Genomic DNA, 18,750 nt, shown 5'->3' on the forward strand with positions numbered 1-18,750 from the left:
TGAATTGCATCAGGAATGCCCAAACTAGCTGAGGTTTTAATTTGATGAGGTTCTTTTATTGCACTGTGTGTTTTTTTTTGTTTTTTGTTTTTGTCAGGTTACCTGTGGCTTGAATCATACAGTTTGTGTCTCTACTGATGGAAATACCGTTTGGGCATTTGGTGACGGTGACTATGGAAAATTGGGACTAGGGCACACCACAGCCAAGTCAACACCACAGGTATAACATCTGTTAATACAACTAGACTGATTTAATGAATATTTGTTTCAACCGAATACTGATTAAGAGGTCCGTTCTGCAGCGACAAAGGGCAGCAAAGAATTTATTCTGTACTTGTATTCAAGAATTATTGTAACTTTCAATGAGATAATGCTACTAGTCATGTACAATCCCACCCAGTATGCCCTCGCCAGCTGTGTAGTCCATGATAACAGATATGTTAATGACGAGTTTATTGCAGAGTTTGATGAGTGATTGCGATGTTTCATCTTGTCTCCTAAAACCACTTTAATTTCTCTGTTTGATGTTTTGGTTGCAGAAGGTGGAAGCACTCTGTGGTATTGGTATCAAGAAGGTATACTGCGGTACCCAGTTCACTGTAGCTCTGACAAAGGATGGCAGGGTCATGGCGTGCGGACAAGGTAAAGATCTAAACAAGCTATTACTGATGTTTATTCTTATTCAAGAATAAGGTACCTCTTCCAAAAGACATTTGTTATTCTCTCTAAGCAAATGGAGTCTCGCTTTGTCATCTTTCAAAGATGCACAAATGCTATTACTTAGTCAAATCTTTTATTTTGACAACAACAGCTTTATAGGGATGTTAAGCATGAAAGAAGTGTGCTTAGGAAGCATCGAAGGCCTTTGGGGTGCGCTGATATTTTTAATTTATAAAATGTTCATCCAAAAAAAGTTAGAGGCTTTCTAAAAATCTGTCATAAAATTAATGCTACAAACTATTGTTCTAGTGTTTATTGTCGTGTACTGGAAAGCAGCGAACACCCAGCCATTTTCTGCGACACAATCTTTCAAAGTATTCCTCTTAGAAAATATCATCGAATGACACTGTTCACTGCCTAAAGATATCAACTGCAAATTAACTGAGAGATATTTGATTTCATTTCCATATCATGGACTTGTCTTGTTTGTTGACATCCCTGATTGTTACTGAAGCTGCTTCACTGCTTGAGGCAGGAGTTTTCAACCTCTTGTTTCTTCTTCAGACCGTCTGACTGGTTTACCCGAGATGCAGTCTCGGATCTCCAGCCGTCCTCAGGAGATTCCCAACCTCTCGGCTTTCTTCGTCGAGGCTCTATCCGTCGGATCTGAACACAGCATGGCACTCACTAGTACCGGAGACATCTGGGTGTGGGGCAATAACAGCGATGGACAATTAGGCCTAGGTAACACAGCTACTATAAGAGAACCTGTGTTAGTCAGTCATCTGCAAGGGAAGAACATTTTACAGGTAAAGTCAAAAATAATAATAGAAAGTATTTGTAAAAGTGATCTTTGTTTGTTAAATGTTTTGTTTTGTTGTTTCCATTCACTTTATTGCTATCTTTTGTATCCAGTACTACACTCTCTTTATCCATTCCCTTCAATTCAAGCTGTTTAGTGTACATGCTCTGTCGAGCTGTCATTTTATGTTTATTCAAATGAGTTTGTCATGTGACATATGTAAACCAATTAGCTTTGATTATTCTCTATGCTGAAAGGAAAGGAGATGAAGAAGAGAGAATGTAACAAGTAGCTGAGACTGAAAGATCCCACCCCTCCCCCCCCTCTCCAAACAAACAAAAAATGAAGAAAGAAAAGCCATTTTTTTTTTTTAATTATAAAAACTTGACATAAGCACCAAAATGTACCCACAGCCTTTATTGTGTTATTTATACCCGAGTGTCATATCATGATTGCAGCAGAAGTTTAAAGGAGTGACCACTCTTAGTAAACATAACTCTGTAGATAGCCAGATATGCCCCTCCCCAGGACGTAACTATTGATATTTAATGCCATGGCTTACCTCTCTCAAGTTATCTTCTGCATTGTAGATGTGCTGTGCTGTGCAAACAATTTAGTTTCCTGCATCAGTTTTGACAATTGATGGAATAAACCTAGTCTTAAACCTTACCCCTTATCCGTTCGTCTTTTGCTTTATTTTTGTGATAATAGATATCAGCAGGTAGGAGTCACTCCACAGCTTGGACGGCCCCTCCCCCTCCCCAGCGCATACCTGGTACCCCTGTTCCTCTACAACTGGGCCTACCTGATAGAATTCCTGCCCAGTATACCAGTCTCCAGGACTCGACCATTCCTTCCATCCGGGCTCGTCTTCGCCTACTGCATCACTTCTCCGACCTCATGTATGCATCGTGGAGACTGCTCAGTCTAAACCCAGCGCAGGTATTGAACTCCATTCAATGTTAATCAGTGTTGGCCCAAATAGCTTAAGATGTTATGATTATCTGAAATTATAAAGTTATTTTCCTTGAGGTTTTCACTCCCTCCAAAATGATCTCAAATGTTGCCAAAAGCTGGATTTTCATAGAGATGGAAAAGAAAAGAAAGTTTGACTAAAGCCGACAATTTGTGGACTTTTTGTAGCATATTTTTTGTTTAGTGATGGTTTATATGAATTGTTAAAGTTTTATTAAAATGATGTTTTATTAAAATGATGATGTTTCATTCAAATGATATTGTATTATTTTTGTTATTGTTAATGTTTTTCCACCTTCCTAACCCACTTATTCCTCCAAGTGTTTTTCTAGTATGGATTCCATTACACAGATTTCTTTCTATAGACTTAGATTGTCATCCACTTCATTCTACTCCTTCCTCCTAGGAATGTAAGATAGGAGCATTCAGCAGAGGGGTCACTGGAATTGTGGAGGGACAACTACGCCCCCTCCTGGCCCCAAGGGTCTACACACTGCCAATGGTTCGGTCTATCGGGAGAACCATGGTCCAAGGGAAGAACTATGGACCTCAAGTGACAGTAAAGAGACTGGCAACAAGGTAAGTAATATCCTCTTAGTGAAGTTTTTTATCTTGTCTGTTCAGAAGATCTATTTCTGAAGACTGTAATTGCTATTGCCTCTGGCTTCATCTTTGACATAAATATATTTCATATATGATTAGGAAGCTTAATAGATTTAACCTGATAAGATGTTCACTTCTGTGAGAAGAGAAGTCTAACAAAGTGATTTTTTTCACCTTACACTGCTGTTGTGGATTAAACATAGTGCTTTAGGTGGCCAGGAAACCTTCAAATGTTAGTGTTATAAGCCATTTATGTTTCGGGATTCTTTTGATATGATGTCATTTTCACTTTTTTTTTTTCTTTTTTTCTAGGGGAAAAAAGTGTAAGCCAATCTTTGTACAGATAGCAAAACAGGTGGTTAAGATGAAAGCAGCAGAGCTGAGACTGCCAGCCAGAGCATGGAAAGTGAAATTAGTTGGGGAAGGAGCAGATGACGCAGGAGGGGTGTTTGACGACACCATCACAGAAATGTGTCAGGAGCTACAGACAGGTGTGGCACCATTACTGATAGCTACACCTAATGCCACGGCAGACACCGGTAGTAACAGGGACAGGTAATATGTCACCAATATATTGAATATTTTAAGACTATCCAAAGTATACCTGAGTTAACTGTGATATATTTGTCACATTATTGAGTCACTAATGTTTTGCATATGTCAGGATAATATCATTTATTTCTATATGTCAGGTTTCTACTGAATCCATCGGCGTGTTCCGAGGAGAGTTTATCTCTGTTTAAATTTCTTGGCATTCTGTTTGGAGTCGCTATACGAACGAAGAAACCCTTAGATCTTCACCTAGCACCGATAGTCTGGAAACAACTGGTGGGAATGCCTCTGACAGTAGAAGATTTAGAAGAGGTAAAAATATCAATTTGAATACTCTTCATGTTTGCATGACATGTAAAAATGTAATACAATGTAAAATTTGATTAAAAATGCTGTAGTGCTTAAATAAAGGTCCTCACTAGGATGGTTTGCTTGAGACATAAAGTGATTGGAGCAATGTTTAACAGGAAATATCTGTCGTGCTTTTGTGTCTTGAAATTTAGAGACAAGTTGAATGGTTGCAGCAAAACAGTATATTGTCTTTATCAGGAATTCTCTTTTAAATTGTTTTATTGCTGTCAGCTGTCGTTTAATATTTTAATCCAGTGGATTGGGATAGATCATCAGCCAGTGTGTAGAATCATTCCTAATCTTTCACTGTGTAGCAGTTCCACTAGTCCAAGAAATGGTATATTTCACAATACAATTTTCTTGAAACTTGAAAATATTAAAACTTGTAAAGTTGACTCTAAAAGTATGCTAGTGCTTTAAAAGGGTAAAGAGTGACATCAACAAAAGACTGAACTATCATCATTCCTACTATTGGACATCAAAACATGATGCAATGGGCAATCTAAACCAATCTGTGATTTCTTCTTCATGTTGGGTTTCATATTCTTGTTTATTTTTCATCGTTACAGGTCGACTTCTCCTTCGTCCAGCTGTTGAGAAGCATCCGAGACATTCACAAGAGCGGCGTGACGGAAGAAACATTCAGTGAGGTAATCTGGCTGTAGTTTTGTAACTGGGAGATTGTGTTTGAACAGGTGCCAGTGTAATTCAGGCTAGTTTGTTTACAGTAAAATGTTTGTCCTGTACCTGGAGACAGAATGATATCTATCTCATAGGGTAGGTAGACACTCCCAATGTAAATATGGTAGGTAGAGAGTCACCAGGTATATGGTAGATAGACAGACAGTCTCCATGTAAATATGGTAGGTAGACAGACAGTCCCCTGTAAATATGGTAGGTAGACAGACAGTCCCCATGTAAATATGGTAGGTAGACAGACAGTTCCCCTGTAAATATGGTAGGTAGACAGACAGTCCCCATGTAAATATGGTAGGTAGACAGACAGTCCCCATGTAAAATATGGTAGATAGACAAACTGTCCCCACATAAAATATGGTAGGTAGACAGACAGTCCCCATGTAAAATATGGTAGATATACAGACAGTCCTCATGTTAAATATGGTACTTAGACAGTCCTCATGTTAAATATGGTAGATAGACAGACAGTCCCCACGTAAAATATGGTAGATATACAGACAGTCCCCACGTAAAGTATGGTAGATAGACAGACAGTCCCCATGAAAAATATGGTAGATATACAGACAGTCCTCATGTAAAATATGGTAGATAGACAGACATTCCCCACGTAAAATATGGTAGGTAGACAGACAGTCCCCACGTAAAATATGGTAGGTAGACAGACAGTCCCCACGTAAATATGGTAGGTAGACAGACAGTCCCCACGTAAATATGGTAGGTAGACAGACAGACAGATTTGTTTTGACTGTATTTTTGCAATGTGAAAATGACAGTGATTATGTCATGTATGTAAATAATGTCAGGTAGACATGCAGTCCCCATCTATGTAATATCGCAGGTAGACCAAAAGTTCCCATGTAAATATGGCAGGTAGACAGACAGTCCCCATATGTGTAAGTATGGTAGTTAGACAGACAGTTCCCATCTTAATAAAAACTTGGAAGTCTGCGATATGTAAACAAGAAATGAAATATTGGAAGTGCCTTTGGCCAAATATGGGACTGATTTCTGATAACTATTCCAAAAACAGAAGTATATTAAACTGGTCCCTGTTAAATTTTAAATTTAAATAATTTATTATGCAGCCTAGTTTTTGGAACTCCCATTTCTCCAACCCTTAGGCTCTCCTCTTTACTTTTAGGATGAATGATTAATTTGATGATTTTATAATTTCTCTTCAGTTTGTACCCCTGGAGTGGTTTGAAGGTCAGAGCGCTGACGGTCGATTTGTTCCGATTGTTCCAGGTGGACGTAGCATACCATTGACCTACAATAACCGTAAAGAGTATGTGGAAAGAGCTTTGTCTTTCAGACTCAACGAGATGAATCAGCAGGTAATTTATTGTTAACTTCTTGTTAAGTCCCTTGGGAATTTATAGTGGTCTTAGTCAGCTCCTACTGCACGAATAGCAAACCATTGGTTGGTCCAGATAACCGTAGATATTCCAGCTCCTACTGCACGAATAGCAAACCATTGGTTGGTCCAGATATCAGTAGATATTCCAGCTCCTACTGCACGAATAGCAAACCATTGGTTGGTTCAGATATCTGTAGATATTCCAGCTCCTACTGCACGAATAGCAAACCATTGGTCGGTCCAGATATCAGTAGATATTCTAGCTCCTACTGCACGAATAGCAAACCATTGGTTGGTCCAGATATCCATAGATATTCCAGCTCCTGCACGAATAAAAAACCATTGGTCGGACCAGATATCCGTAGATATTCCAGCTACTACCGCACGAATAGTAAACCATTGCTTGGTCCAGATATCCGTAGATATTCCAGCTCATAATGCTTCCAATAAATTCTTGTACAAGAGTCAACATTGCAACAGATCAGGAAAAGAAGAGATAATATTACAGACAGTATTAAACAAATTACTGCTATTAATGGTTACCTCACTGTGAACTCTTTACCGTTGCCACAGGTTAGCATGATACATGTCCTATGTGGGACAGTTGTGTCCATGTTTGCATCAAGTTTGTATACCCAGTACCATTGATTACAATATCTTGTATTGATCCTATTAGTTTCATTCATTCCTAGATTAAATAACAGCTATTTTTTTTTATATACATCAACGTTTCTTACAGATTGTTGCCATCAGAGAGGGAATGTCTTGGCTAATACCAGTACCTCTCATTTCACTAGTTACCTCCAAGCATCTCGAGAAGATGGTCTGTGGAATGCCAAACATATCAATCGAAGTTCTTAAAAGGGTTGTCAGGTAACTAGAACCAGTCTCTTACATTTGAGATTACTATTGAATTCAATATAAGAATAGATGAGTTATCCTTTGAGAGTACCAAAAGATTCAGTCAGTGATGAATGATACTCTAACCTCTATTATTTCATTCTTCATGAGGGTGTTATGTCCACCTTACCTTGATCAATGATAGGATAACCTAAGGTGACCAGACGTCCCTGATTTTAGGGACAGTCGCCGATTACAGTGTGCTGTCCCCGATGAACAAGTGTTCCCGAAAATGTCCCCGATTTGTCAAAATGTTCAGGAATTTCGAAAATATCCCACATTATTAGTCAAATAATTGTAAAAACAAAATTTAGTCAAGTGTGCAGTCGCAGAACGGAGCTAACCAGTATTTCAGGTGGGCCAGTGTAAAGTGCAATATGCTAGATCGATCTAGCCTAGCACTCTTTCGTAAAGTAAGTAAATTTCATCTAAGAAAGAAGCTACATTTTTGAAAACAAAATTGATTCAAAAAGTGCTTCTAAGTATCGCCATTTTACATCTAAGCACCTTAGGCACTTGAAAATTTTCCACCCCCTCCCCTTAGACCTCTCCCCCATATCAGTCACGCAATAAATGTCCCTGATTCCAGTCAGGCAAATATGGTCACCTTAGTATAACCTCTATTATTTTCATTCTTCATGAGGGTGTTACGTCCACCTTGCCTTGATAAATGATACTCTTACCTCTATTATTGCATTCTTCATGTGAGTGTTGCGTCCAACTTGCCTTGACCATGTTGTTGACTCTTCCATTCATTCGCCTCCAATCACCAATCTCTTTATAAATCCTGCATGATTTACTACGTAAAATTTCTAGATGAAGCAAACGAACTAATAATTCAGACTGCTTGCACCAGTTATTAATATTTTTTTGTCTCTGTCAAGATATCGAGAAGTTGATGAAAACCACCACGTGATTCAGTGGTTGTGGCAGGCTCTTGAGCAGTTTACCGATGAAGAGAGGGTATTATTCATGCGCTTTGTGTCCGGTCGCTCCAGACTACCAGCGAGTGTTGCTGATATATCTCAAAGGTTTCAAATCATGAGAGTGGATAAGGTGAGCAGAATGATATAATGGCCTTCTTTCTTGTTTTAGAGACATTTTAGAATCACTTGATGAGTTCTGCTATATTCCATTGGTGTCGTGTGGTTTCATGATATCATGGTTTCACTTTAGAATCCCTTGATGAGTTCTGCTATATTCCATTGGTGCCTGTGGTGTAATGATTTCATGGTTTCACTTAAGAAACCCTTGATGAGTTCTGCTATATTACATTGCCGTGCCATGTGGTTTCATGATTTCATGGTTTCACTTTAGAGTTCCTTGATAAGTTCTGCTATATTCCATTGGTCTCAAAGGAAGATCTTTTGAAAATGTAAATTCACTAGTAATTGTAACCATGTAGGATTAATGTAAATAAATTTGAAAGAAGTAGTCTGATTTATAATCCTATACCTAAAGGAAGGAGGCAGTACCTCTTCCCTAAAGGTAGGAGGCAGTGCCTCTCCCCAAAAGGTAGGAGGCAGTGCCTCTCCACTTAAGGTAGGAGGCAGTACCTCTTCCCTAAAGGTAGGAGGCAGTACCTCTCCCCTAAAGGTAGGAGGCAGTACCTCTCCCCTTAAGGTAGGAGGCAGTACCTCTCCCCTAAAGGAAGGAGGCAGTACCTCTCCCCTTAAGGTAGGAGGCTAAAGTAGGAGGCAGTACCTCTCCCCTAAAGGTAGGAGGCAGTACCTCTCCCCTTAAGGTAGGAGGCTAAAGTAGGAGGCAGTACCTCTCCCCTAAAGGTAGGAGGCAGTACCTCTCCCCTTAAGGTAGGAGGCTAAAGTAGGAGGCAGTACCTCTCCCCTAAAGGTAGGAGGCAGTACCTCTCCCCTTAAGGTAGGAGGCTATAGTAGGAGGCAGTACCTCTCCCCTAAAGGTAGGAGGCAGTACCTCTCCCCTTAAGGTAGGAGGCTAAAGTAGGAGGCAGTACCTCTCCCCTAAAGGTAGGAGGCAGTACCTCGTTTAAAGTAAAGTGACATTTTGTTCCCCACAATAGCTAATAATTGTATGAAAGCCCATAATTTACTTAATTGATAAATATGAAACTGTTGTCAACAAGAAGTTTGTCTAAGCTCAAAATCATAAAGTAATCGTAATTTATCATTTGACTTAAAATACCTCAAGTCTGATTGCAAAATTCAACAGACCTCAAAAAAAAGGTTTCAATGTTTATAACAAAACGTTCCTAAATTATGATTTGAAGAACATATATGTATGTGGTACAGAGATGATTTGAAGTGTTTCATTGTTATTATTATTATATAGTTTGATACTTTGTTATATTATCTTTGATGTGTTTACTTCTTTAGCCAATGGACAGCCTACCCACTGCACAGACTTGCTTCTTTCAACTGCGTCTCCCACCGTACTCCAGCCAGCTTGTGATGGCAGACAAACTAAGATATGCGATCTGTAACTGTCGCTCAATAGACATGGATAACTACATGCTGTCAAGGAATGCAGAGAACGGTAATCTGTCGGACACGGAATTTGCATGAAGGAAATACAGTGTTTAGTCAAGAGGTCGGTTGAGGAAGGAACAGCAACCTTAGCTAAAGGAGAGGTGAACACTCTAACATTTTACTGTTTCAAACCATCAAGATGTTCTGTATCTACCAACATTGTCAAAGGTCAGCTAAAGTTAAAAACACATTCATGTTCTACATGTTACTTTTATAATTTATGATAATTTCTTGCTTGTAGATCTGTATAATCTCTCTTGAAAGTGTTGTATTGTTTGGCAAAAAATATTCTTTTGTTAGCTAAATACTTGCTGTGAAGGCCTAAGGAAGCCTCGGAGGTGTGATTTTATGCTGACTACTGTAGATGGGTTTGATAGCTAGGTTTTAATGAAGAATATTACACAATTGCTATTGGTGTGAAATGCTTCAAATAATAACAAAGTACATCTGATATTTGCCCTTACATCCAGCTCCTTGTTACATCCCTGTTATCCAAGTTGATTTAAAAGTACTTAGTAAAGTCAGTATCTCTATGATATTTGATTATCGGCCAGTAAAAATTTCTCCAGTATTCCCGAGAAAGAGTCATTCTTTCTAGTGATTTAGTTCACCAACAATCATAAACCAGTGACATTCTTATCAGAATCCAGGTTTGGGAACATTTTTACAATTGGCATATTTCTTCTTTTTGTAAAAAGTAACCATTGAAATGGAAATTAATTTATGTGACAAAAGGAATATTGGTTTTTTATGAATATTCATAATATTATATCTGCTTTTAATTTGCAAGATCATAAATATTCATAACAGGGTTTTATTCATTGGTTGGTTGCTGACAATAGCCCCTCTCTTTCAATATTCATATCATAACATGATAAGTAAGTGTTTGTAAGGAGTACTTGTTGAAACTGGAAAGGACAATGTTTCAATTCTCTTATTTATGTTTGGTGCAATAAAAGATACTTTGTGTATGAAAGGAATAATTTAAGCAGTTTTATATATTTCATTAAGATCTTTTTCTGACTTGAAGAAGATATTTGTGAGTGTGAAGGTGTAATGCTAGTATTCTATGAAATTAAATTGATAAATATCATAAACATGATTACAATTGACACTGTTGTAGTGCACCAAGTGTTTGGGGTTTAAATTAGAGAAGATTGTATCACTGTTTCAATTGACTTGATGTTTTGTGCACAAGAAAAACAAGTCTGAGGTCATTTTGAGATTATCTTAAAATTTAGCTTTTTTTATACAAGACCTTTTTATTAAAGTATTGAGAATTTCGGTTTTCTTATTTAGCCATTAAGTGTAGAAGTTTGTGCTGTGGATTGGACAGGTGACCTTGGCATTATCATCCAGGTAAAACTATGCTAATTTTGAATAGCTTTAAAAGTGTTTTGCATAATATTAACAGGTGCTTCAGAAGTGACTGACCGAGTTAAAGTCAGTTAAGTGGTAGCCTAGCTATGGGTCAAATGGGCATTCTGGGCTGTCACCCACTATACTGCCCCTTGTATAAGCAATGATGTTGTTTAAGCTGTAAATTTGAAGTGCTTATGTTAAACTGTGTCAAATACTTCCAAGTAAAAATAATTATTTGTGAGCTAGCGTCTATAAAGTATTGCTTAATAAAAGTCCTTGCGTAAGTTTATTTGATGTACATTTTGCTTTGAGGTATGTAAAACAAAAAAACCAGCAATATAAATAGTATGTTTGTGGGTGTTTGTATGTATGTATGTAAAATTCAATTTTCTTAAGGATAAAAATCTTAAGGATAAAATGGTTAGGCAACCAATTCTTGGATATATGTATGTGCTTTTACATGGTATTGTGTACGAAGTAAATGTCTGGAAGTTTTTAATCCTTGAAATTAATTGCATCAGATATCCCATGGAGACACAATTTTAAAATCCCTACATATTATTATACTTCATGGTTGTGTTAAGGCACTCAATCTTAAATGCTTGTTTGTTTATCAAGAAAACATAACAAAGAGTGTAAATAACACTTAGCATTTGAGTTTTTGTTCTTTTACGAAGGTTTAGGGTTGTCCATGTTTTCCACCTTGTTCCAGTAAGAATTTGATTCTTTAACTTTCCAAGCATTATTTCCATGAGGCTGTAACCAATGTGTCTAATGTCTCTCATTTTGCAAAGATTTTGCAAAGCTTACCTGTTTTGTTCTCCCACAGAATGGTTAATATTTTAATAATATTGATATTGAAAAACTCTGACAAGAAACTCTGTCATTCTTTACTCTGAATCTAAAAATTGTAGACATGTATGTTTGTTTTGGTCAGGGGGAGAGGGGGGGGGGTTAAGGGGGCATGGTGTGAGTTCCAAGTGGTAAGTGTGATAGTTCTTGTAAAAAAATATCAAATTATATGTTAAATGTTTAGAAAAATTGAAGGAAAAATATGACAAATGTACCTTTTGATGGAAGATTACATCATTTAAAAAACTCTTGAAAGTAGCAAAGCCAGTTTCTCATCAAGTCAGTCTTTTACATCATTACAAAAGAAAACCAAAAGTAGGTTAATATGAGGATGATTAAATAGTACAAGATATTACAACAATACTAACTTGCAAGAAGAATAAAATAACTAGAAAAGCCACACGACTTACTTCACAAATTAAATCCCAAATAAGATTGAAATTTGAAACAATAGAGAGAGCAAAAAAGCCAGCCAGTAAAACCGCCACAGGATTATCTCCCGTTCAGACATGCACAAGTTCACAAATGAGCTCCTACCCCACCCTCTCAATGCCACTCTCTACCCAACCCTCTCTACCCCACCCTCTCAACTCCCCACCCTCTCAACACCCCCTTTTCCTCTTCCCTGCCGAATTAGGGTAACCGGCATGTTTGTGTATCAGGTGAGGGAATTTGACCTTATCTGCCAATATCAGGTCCTACATTAAACCCTACCCTCTTCCGACGCCTTTCAGAACATGAATTTCATCCAGAACATCTAATTCTGATCATTATTTCCATACATTTCCATATTTTATTCCATATTTTTACATTTTTATTTCCATAAATTGGCCTTTTATATTTCTCACTTACGGTGTGTGTTTGTGACAGACTATCCATAAATCAATCTACCTCCCCTCCCCACCCACCCACCCACCCTCCCCACCCACCCTCCCCCCACGCACACACACTGCACTCATGACTTTGGCGACACCATCGTCTTTGGATGTCCTATACAATAACCCATATATGACCTATACATTACACATTCATTTCAAAACAATGATTAAAATCCCCACGAGGGGGAGGGGAGGGGGTGTAGCACCCTAGCAGTGTGTGCGTTGTTGGCTGTAAGGAGGAGAAATGATTTGAACGTCGAGATAATGACGCCAGCAAGCCTCACTGCTGTCTAGGTGCTAACACTGCCTATTGTTACTTTATAATGCAGTGTTAATTGTTATGATAATTATGTATAGTTAATATTTTCTTCTTGGACCAACAAATCAAACTGCAGAAATCAAGGAGATTGAAGAACAAATTGGAAGATTGCATGTTATCGTGCCTATCTAAAGTGTATAGGCAGTGTTGAATAATTTCTTAATATAGGCTCCTAAAATGAAGAATTAACCCTCACTTGTTGTAACACATTCTCATTCGAACTTTGGTTGGCACAAAACCCGCACCGTTTGGAAGGTGCATTATAAATGCTTGCTCATATTGAAGGGAAGTGCATCAAAATACAGCTATGGTCAATAAAGAGATAATAATTCGGAACTAATCCTTCCATATCTCACAAGGAATACACAGAATATAATACAAGAAAGCAAACTTAAACATTGAAAACAATAATAGCATGCCTTAAATACAAATATAGAATAACGAACAATGGCTATACACCCATTCTGTTTATATCATGGTAAATACTTATTTACAAAGTCAAATTTGTGTATAGTTCTATATACAAATATATATGTATATATTTATACCGCCCTTTGTACCAGACAAATCTTGGTAATTCGGGGCGCACTCAAAGGATCCAGCCAATAGAGGGCGCTAGCAAATTAAGTTAATTGGCGCCTTTTATAACGAAGATGCGATATCTCAGCAGAATTAGAACGATGACTTTGGTTCTTTGTATTGGGGTCGATATTTGCCAAGAAATATCAAATGGACAAATGATATCTTTCATATAGAGTGAATATCATATAACACTTGGTCTCCATTAATCATGTCCATGGCGAAGCATTGTTCATGTTCGAACCATCAACTTAGCTGGGTCTGTTTGGGTCCAGGTTTTCTTAACAACAGTCATTGTTTTTTTTGGGGGGGGGGGTTGAATTTTCAATGGATATTCCGCCATCTTGCTTGGAGACTGATTGTCACGTTGCAAGAAAATCACATTTCTAATAATCGTTTGCATTTCCTTCCAAGTATGCATCAAATGCCCGCGAAACGGTCACCCTATGGTGAAACTGCGGTAGAGTCAATAAGAATCTTTTTGTTTTTCTAACACCCCATTTCATGATGTACTTTGAGCCTCAATAAGGTATGCTGATAATTCTATGGATAAAGAACATTTTCCGGTACTTTTGGAAACTTTCAATATTCTATAAGTTATTAAAAGAAATTAAAAAAAAATAGAAACCTTCAAGATTATATTCGTGAGTTATAATTTGAACAATTGGCTCTTAAGTTTAAAATAGATCTACTAACTTATTTTTACATGATCTATTTCATACTTTAGTCTAAAATAAAACTGCATTATCTTGACATATCACAAACTTTTTCAGTAGTTTTTTTTTTCTGTCCAGTACACTAATATTAACTAGTAAGTTGTAAGTCAAGAACCAGTTATATTAACCAGATTAAACTAAGACGTATTGTCCTCAACCGGAAGTCATCTTCATCGTCATCATCGTCACCTTCACTGGCAGAGTGTGTTACCGGAATCGGTATGCATCAGTCTGCTGTGTACTAGCAGACACTGATTTTAAGACTGGTACACCCTCGAAAGACGAGAGAATGCTTTTCGTCTTCGACATCCAACAAGACTTGAGACTAACTATAATCCTCAACATTTCCAGCTGCCAGTTAACAAGCTGCGCTCATATCAAGTATAGGTGCCGTTTAACAACGATAGCCCTCATTAGTTCAAACGAATGATCATTCACGTCTACGATCTGGTAGTCTCAACGGTTCTACGCATTTTCCGATCTCGCCTGTGGTCTTGAGGGCTCGAATAACAATGGTGCTGATAATATGATTCCACTCGTACCAGAAATTACACAGATGAAGAATATCCACAGGAAAATCCGGTCAATTACCATAGCAACATACTTCCAGTCCTCAGTAACCTGAACAAGATGAGAAAGGTAGATAAGTCGTAAGCTTGATTGATAGAAGAGGACGTTACAATTTGCCCGATTGGTTGAAGTTTTCACTTTAAGAGAACAACATAAAAAGCGGAAACTTGCATTGAGGATAAATACACAAACAAAATAAAATCATGTCTACATTTTTATTTAAAATGTGGAGGAAGCCGGGGGGGGGGGGTGGAGGGAGGCATCTTGGGGGCAACCAAGTGTTAATATTTGACAGCTATTTATTTTATAGTCAGTTTCGTATGAGAACTCTAAGCTATCACACGCACCCATCACAATGCACTATTTACTGTTATATGTTGAGAAAGCACACTGCTACTCTCGCAGCCAGACAGCAATACAGCTGCAGCTCATTCCAATTAATTCTGAATCAAAATCTTGACTACGCCATCGAATTCTGTTTAGTCAAATACACCTTATTGTGTACACTTAGCAAACCAACTTTGTGGAGCTAACCATTTTGGAAAAGTATTGAACATCCAGGGCCACACTTCCCGAATGTAAAGTGAGAAATTGGGGATGGGGTGGGGATGGGGGGTGGGGAGGGGGTGTGTGTTCAGCAGTATGATAGCACGGATGAATAGAAGAGAGAGTAATCCATGCTGTCTGCCAAGGCTAGAAACAATTTCAACTACATGAAGTTACATAAAATCAACTATGTTAAAAATCCTGTGTCTCCAAAATTGCAGAGGACCAAAATCGTGTCCAATCTCAACCACACATCTCCCCTATTTTGCCTCATGCACACCCTTGGGCGAGCCCTCATCCCTACGTTACGTCGTTACATCATGAGTCTAGAATTGGAGGGAGGGAGAAAGAGAGAGAACAAACCTCTGTGTATGCATCTTCATCCCTCATGTGATTGGCTATAAACTTGACTCCATCACTGGCATGACGTAGCTCCTTGGAGTATTGGTACCTGTCTCCTCTACTGCTCCTCGCACCGTCCGATTCCCCGACACCGAGGTCGTCCGACAACGTTCTCAATTTGGTTCCTGCCTGGTGATGGTTCTCGTAACTTTCCCTCGTACCGTTGTTACGTATCGATTCAACATCCCGTGACATCTCCCTCATCTCGAAGAACGCCTTGTCTTTCTCCCTTCGGACAGTCGCCGATTGCTTTGGTCTCTTCATGCAGAGAAGGGGCGGGAAAAACTCCAAGAAGACTTTCCGGACCCAGGGTTTCATCACGTGAGTGGCAGGTGAGCGGTAATGAATATTCAACACTATGACAGTTATCACGATGGATAACGTGACGAGTACCATCGTAAAGAGAAGATAGCGACCGATTAAAGGGATAAGCAGCGAGGTCGGAGGGATGATCTCCGCGATCAGCAAGAGGAACACAGTGAGAGCCAGCAGCACGGATATACACAGGGTGATCTTCTCCCCGGAATCCGAGGGCAGGTAAAAAACGAGCACTGTCAAGAAAGATATGAGCACGCACGGTATGATGAGATTGACTGTATAAAACAACGGCTTCCTACGGATGGTGACGTTAAAGGTGATATCCACAAAGAGGTTGTCGCAACACTTGTAGTTTTTGCGGTGTCTCGTGGCCGGGGTCTCCTCGACGTCCCATTCTCCGCTCTCCCAATAATCCTCCAGCGCTACTTCGTGGTTCATCATAACTAGATTGAGTAGGTGGCCGTCGTAAGTCCAAGACCCGAATTTCATGATACAGACTTGCCTGTCGAATGGAAAATATCTGACATCGATGGTGCATGAACTTTTATAAATGGCAGGTGGGAGCCAGTAGATGTAACCAGACGGGTAGACCAGGGCCTTGGTCATCAATGTTACCTCGTACTTTCCATCAGCGCTGCGAAGAAAGTAAACATATATATATATATATATAGATATATATATACTTAATCTCTAAATGTATATGTACAACAAAGTGTTTTTGATACGTCTTAACAAGACGGACGAAAATGTAACAGACGTGGTCCATTTGTTCTTTATATTCAATTTGGGGCTTTGTGCAGACTAATGGTAATTTAAATTGCTATTCTCAAGGTGGCATGCGTGTGAACAAATATTTTATTTAACAGGTCTGAGAGCTATATCAATTTTGACAAGATATGTAATCTGATTGTGTTTCACCAACGATACTTTCTTGTTCTCCGCAAACTAACTCACATGGGTTTGGGAACGAGTTTATTAATTTTATTTATAAATAAAGAGTGCTTTTCTATATATGTTTCATAATTTGGGGCTGATTCCCCCATAACATCTAATATGCAGCATTATTATGTATTTAAACTCATCCACATGCATGTATACTAGTATACTGGTCAACCACTCAAAAAATTACCGAATTGAATTCAAAGCATCACCAGAAGACATGCTGAAGTATCATTGTATACATTGGAACCAGGTAGTTGCTACTACTTCTCTAAACAGCTCCCTTGTGAAACGGAAGAACCAAAGTAAATAAACTCACTTATTGAAGAGCACGATATCTGGAAGCCAAATGATATTAGATGGAACTCTGAGTATATTCAAACCAGGGTAGAGGTCTTCATCCCATTGTAACTTCGTATCATTCCAACCCTATACAAAAAAATAAACAAAGAACAAGTTTAAGACAGTGTTTGGTGATAATTCAGTAACCCCCTCCCTCCCTGTCCCCTTCCCTTCTCCCTACATAAAGTATATATATATAAAGGCACAATCTCGAAACCTTGCGTTGCTGGACAAACATTTAAAGAATTGACATTATAGCTCTCCCTTCCGCCTGTCCCCTCCGCTCTCTTCCTCCTTTCCCCGCCAATCCTGGCCCGCCCCCCTCCCCGTCTTCCCCCTCCCCGCCTTCCCCTCACCCCTTCTCTTCCCCCTCCCCGTCTTCCCCTCACCCCTTCTCTTCCCCTCCCCCCGCCTTGTCCTCCCCTCCCCGCCCTTTGAATTCTTAGACGTCAGCCCAACTTCACAGTATGACTAACATATTATCAGACATATGTATATTCCAAAATTGTAAAAATAAAAATAAAAGCAAAAACGAAAACGAAAATAAATCGGCACGCTGTAACGTAATGTCGGTAGCTACTACTTACGTGTTTTAACCACACGTTCGTTGTCATAATCTGATTTTTTTCATCCTGTATTATGAGAAGACAAACATTTGAGAAAAGGTTGAATGAACTGAAATTATGGAATGGGGACGACGGGCTATTTTGTATGCACACTTCGTACCTTTACGGTCACCCTAATGGGGAATATACAAGCTAAGTTCACCCACCAAAGTTAACTAGTTTAGCGATGGAAACTGACACTCTCCAGATACTTGCTGGTTGAATATAATTTTATCACAAAAAAAAATTAAATGGGCATAAAACACATTTTTGTGACTTTTCTAATATTTAAATTTATAAAACAAAAACAACAAATTGGCTTTAATAGATTAAAATGACACTTCTTTTACGCAACATTTCAATAAGACCAAAATTCTACTTTGTGTATCACCGGGATATTGACATTGTAGACTAATTTTTTCGCTTTTCAATATACAGTACAATCGGAACATTATCAATACATAGGCGAACCCTTTAGCTAATCATTGTGTTTTACAGAAATCAATACTCATATCTTTTCGAGAGGTAAAAGACTCGCCACTGTACTTATACACACTGCCACAAACCTTCCGATCCGGAGACCAGACAGCCATAGAACTTACGATCCCTTACCCAACCTTCCTCAATATAAAGGCATTCATTTCATGGATTTATAATCTGGTTACGTCACTGACGATGTCACAATGGTGACTTTCATTGTGTACACCCACCCGAACCGAATTGTACAGTTGCTTATAATAGCGTTTTCGACTTGAATATATTGCGCATTTATATGCATCTGTGTTATAACATGATAACACGTGTTATGCTAGAGGCACATTTTATTGCGGCCTGTGTTAAAAAAATATATAAAAATATAAAAAATAAAAAAATATTTTATATTATATAAAAAAATAAAAAAAAAAATAAAAAAAAATAT

General features: G+C 38.4%; 2 protein-coding genes across 6 annotated transcripts in view; one reads left to right on the forward strand and one right to left on the reverse strand.

The window, feature by feature from the left end:
- Positions 1 to 10,499, forward strand: part of LOC139978925 (probable E3 ubiquitin-protein ligase HERC1) — a 72,623-nt gene extending 62,124 nt beyond the window's left edge. For all 3 annotated transcript variants that reach the window (XM_071989506.1, XM_071989508.1, XM_071989507.1), the window contains exons 60-71: positions 98 to 220; positions 540 to 642; positions 1,225 to 1,469; positions 2,174 to 2,404; positions 2,844 to 3,016; positions 3,353 to 3,595; positions 3,733 to 3,904; positions 4,513 to 4,593; positions 5,824 to 5,976; positions 6,739 to 6,872; positions 7,784 to 7,955; positions 9,251 to 10,499. In XM_071989506.1, the coding sequence (XP_071845607.1) occupies positions 98 to 220; positions 540 to 642; positions 1,225 to 1,469; positions 2,174 to 2,404; positions 2,844 to 3,016; positions 3,353 to 3,595; positions 3,733 to 3,904; positions 4,513 to 4,593; positions 5,824 to 5,976; positions 6,739 to 6,872; positions 7,784 to 7,955; positions 9,251 to 9,439 (2,019 nt within the window). In that variant the 3' untranslated portion in view covers positions 9,440 to 10,499. The remainder of the gene's footprint in view (positions 1 to 97; positions 221 to 539; positions 643 to 1,224; positions 1,470 to 2,173; positions 2,405 to 2,843; positions 3,017 to 3,352; positions 3,596 to 3,732; positions 3,905 to 4,512; positions 4,594 to 5,823; positions 5,977 to 6,738; positions 6,873 to 7,783; positions 7,956 to 9,250) is intronic.
- A 3,188-nt stretch (positions 10,500 to 13,687) lies between these two features.
- LOC139978927 (acetylcholine receptor subunit alpha-like 1) overlaps positions 13,688 to 18,750 on the reverse strand; it is a 57,456-nt gene continuing 52,393 nt past the window's right edge. For all 3 annotated transcript variants that reach the window (XM_071989510.1, XM_071989512.1, XM_071989511.1), the window contains 4 exons: positions 17,814 to 17,858; positions 17,204 to 17,313; positions 15,589 to 16,579; positions 13,688 to 14,730 (listed from right to left, as the gene is read on the reverse strand). In XM_071989510.1, the coding sequence (XP_071845611.1) occupies positions 14,575 to 14,730; positions 15,589 to 16,579; positions 17,204 to 17,313; positions 17,814 to 17,858 (1,302 nt within the window). In that variant the 3' untranslated portion in view covers positions 13,688 to 14,574. The remainder of the gene's footprint in view (positions 14,731 to 15,588; positions 16,580 to 17,203; positions 17,314 to 17,813; positions 17,859 to 18,750) is intronic.

Source organism: Apostichopus japonicus, chromosome 13, assembly GCF_037975245.1.
Source record: "Apostichopus japonicus isolate 1M-3 chromosome 13, ASM3797524v1, whole genome shotgun sequence".
Taxonomy (NCBI): Eukaryota; Metazoa; Echinodermata; class Holothuroidea; order Aspidochirotida; family Stichopodidae; genus Apostichopus; species Apostichopus japonicus.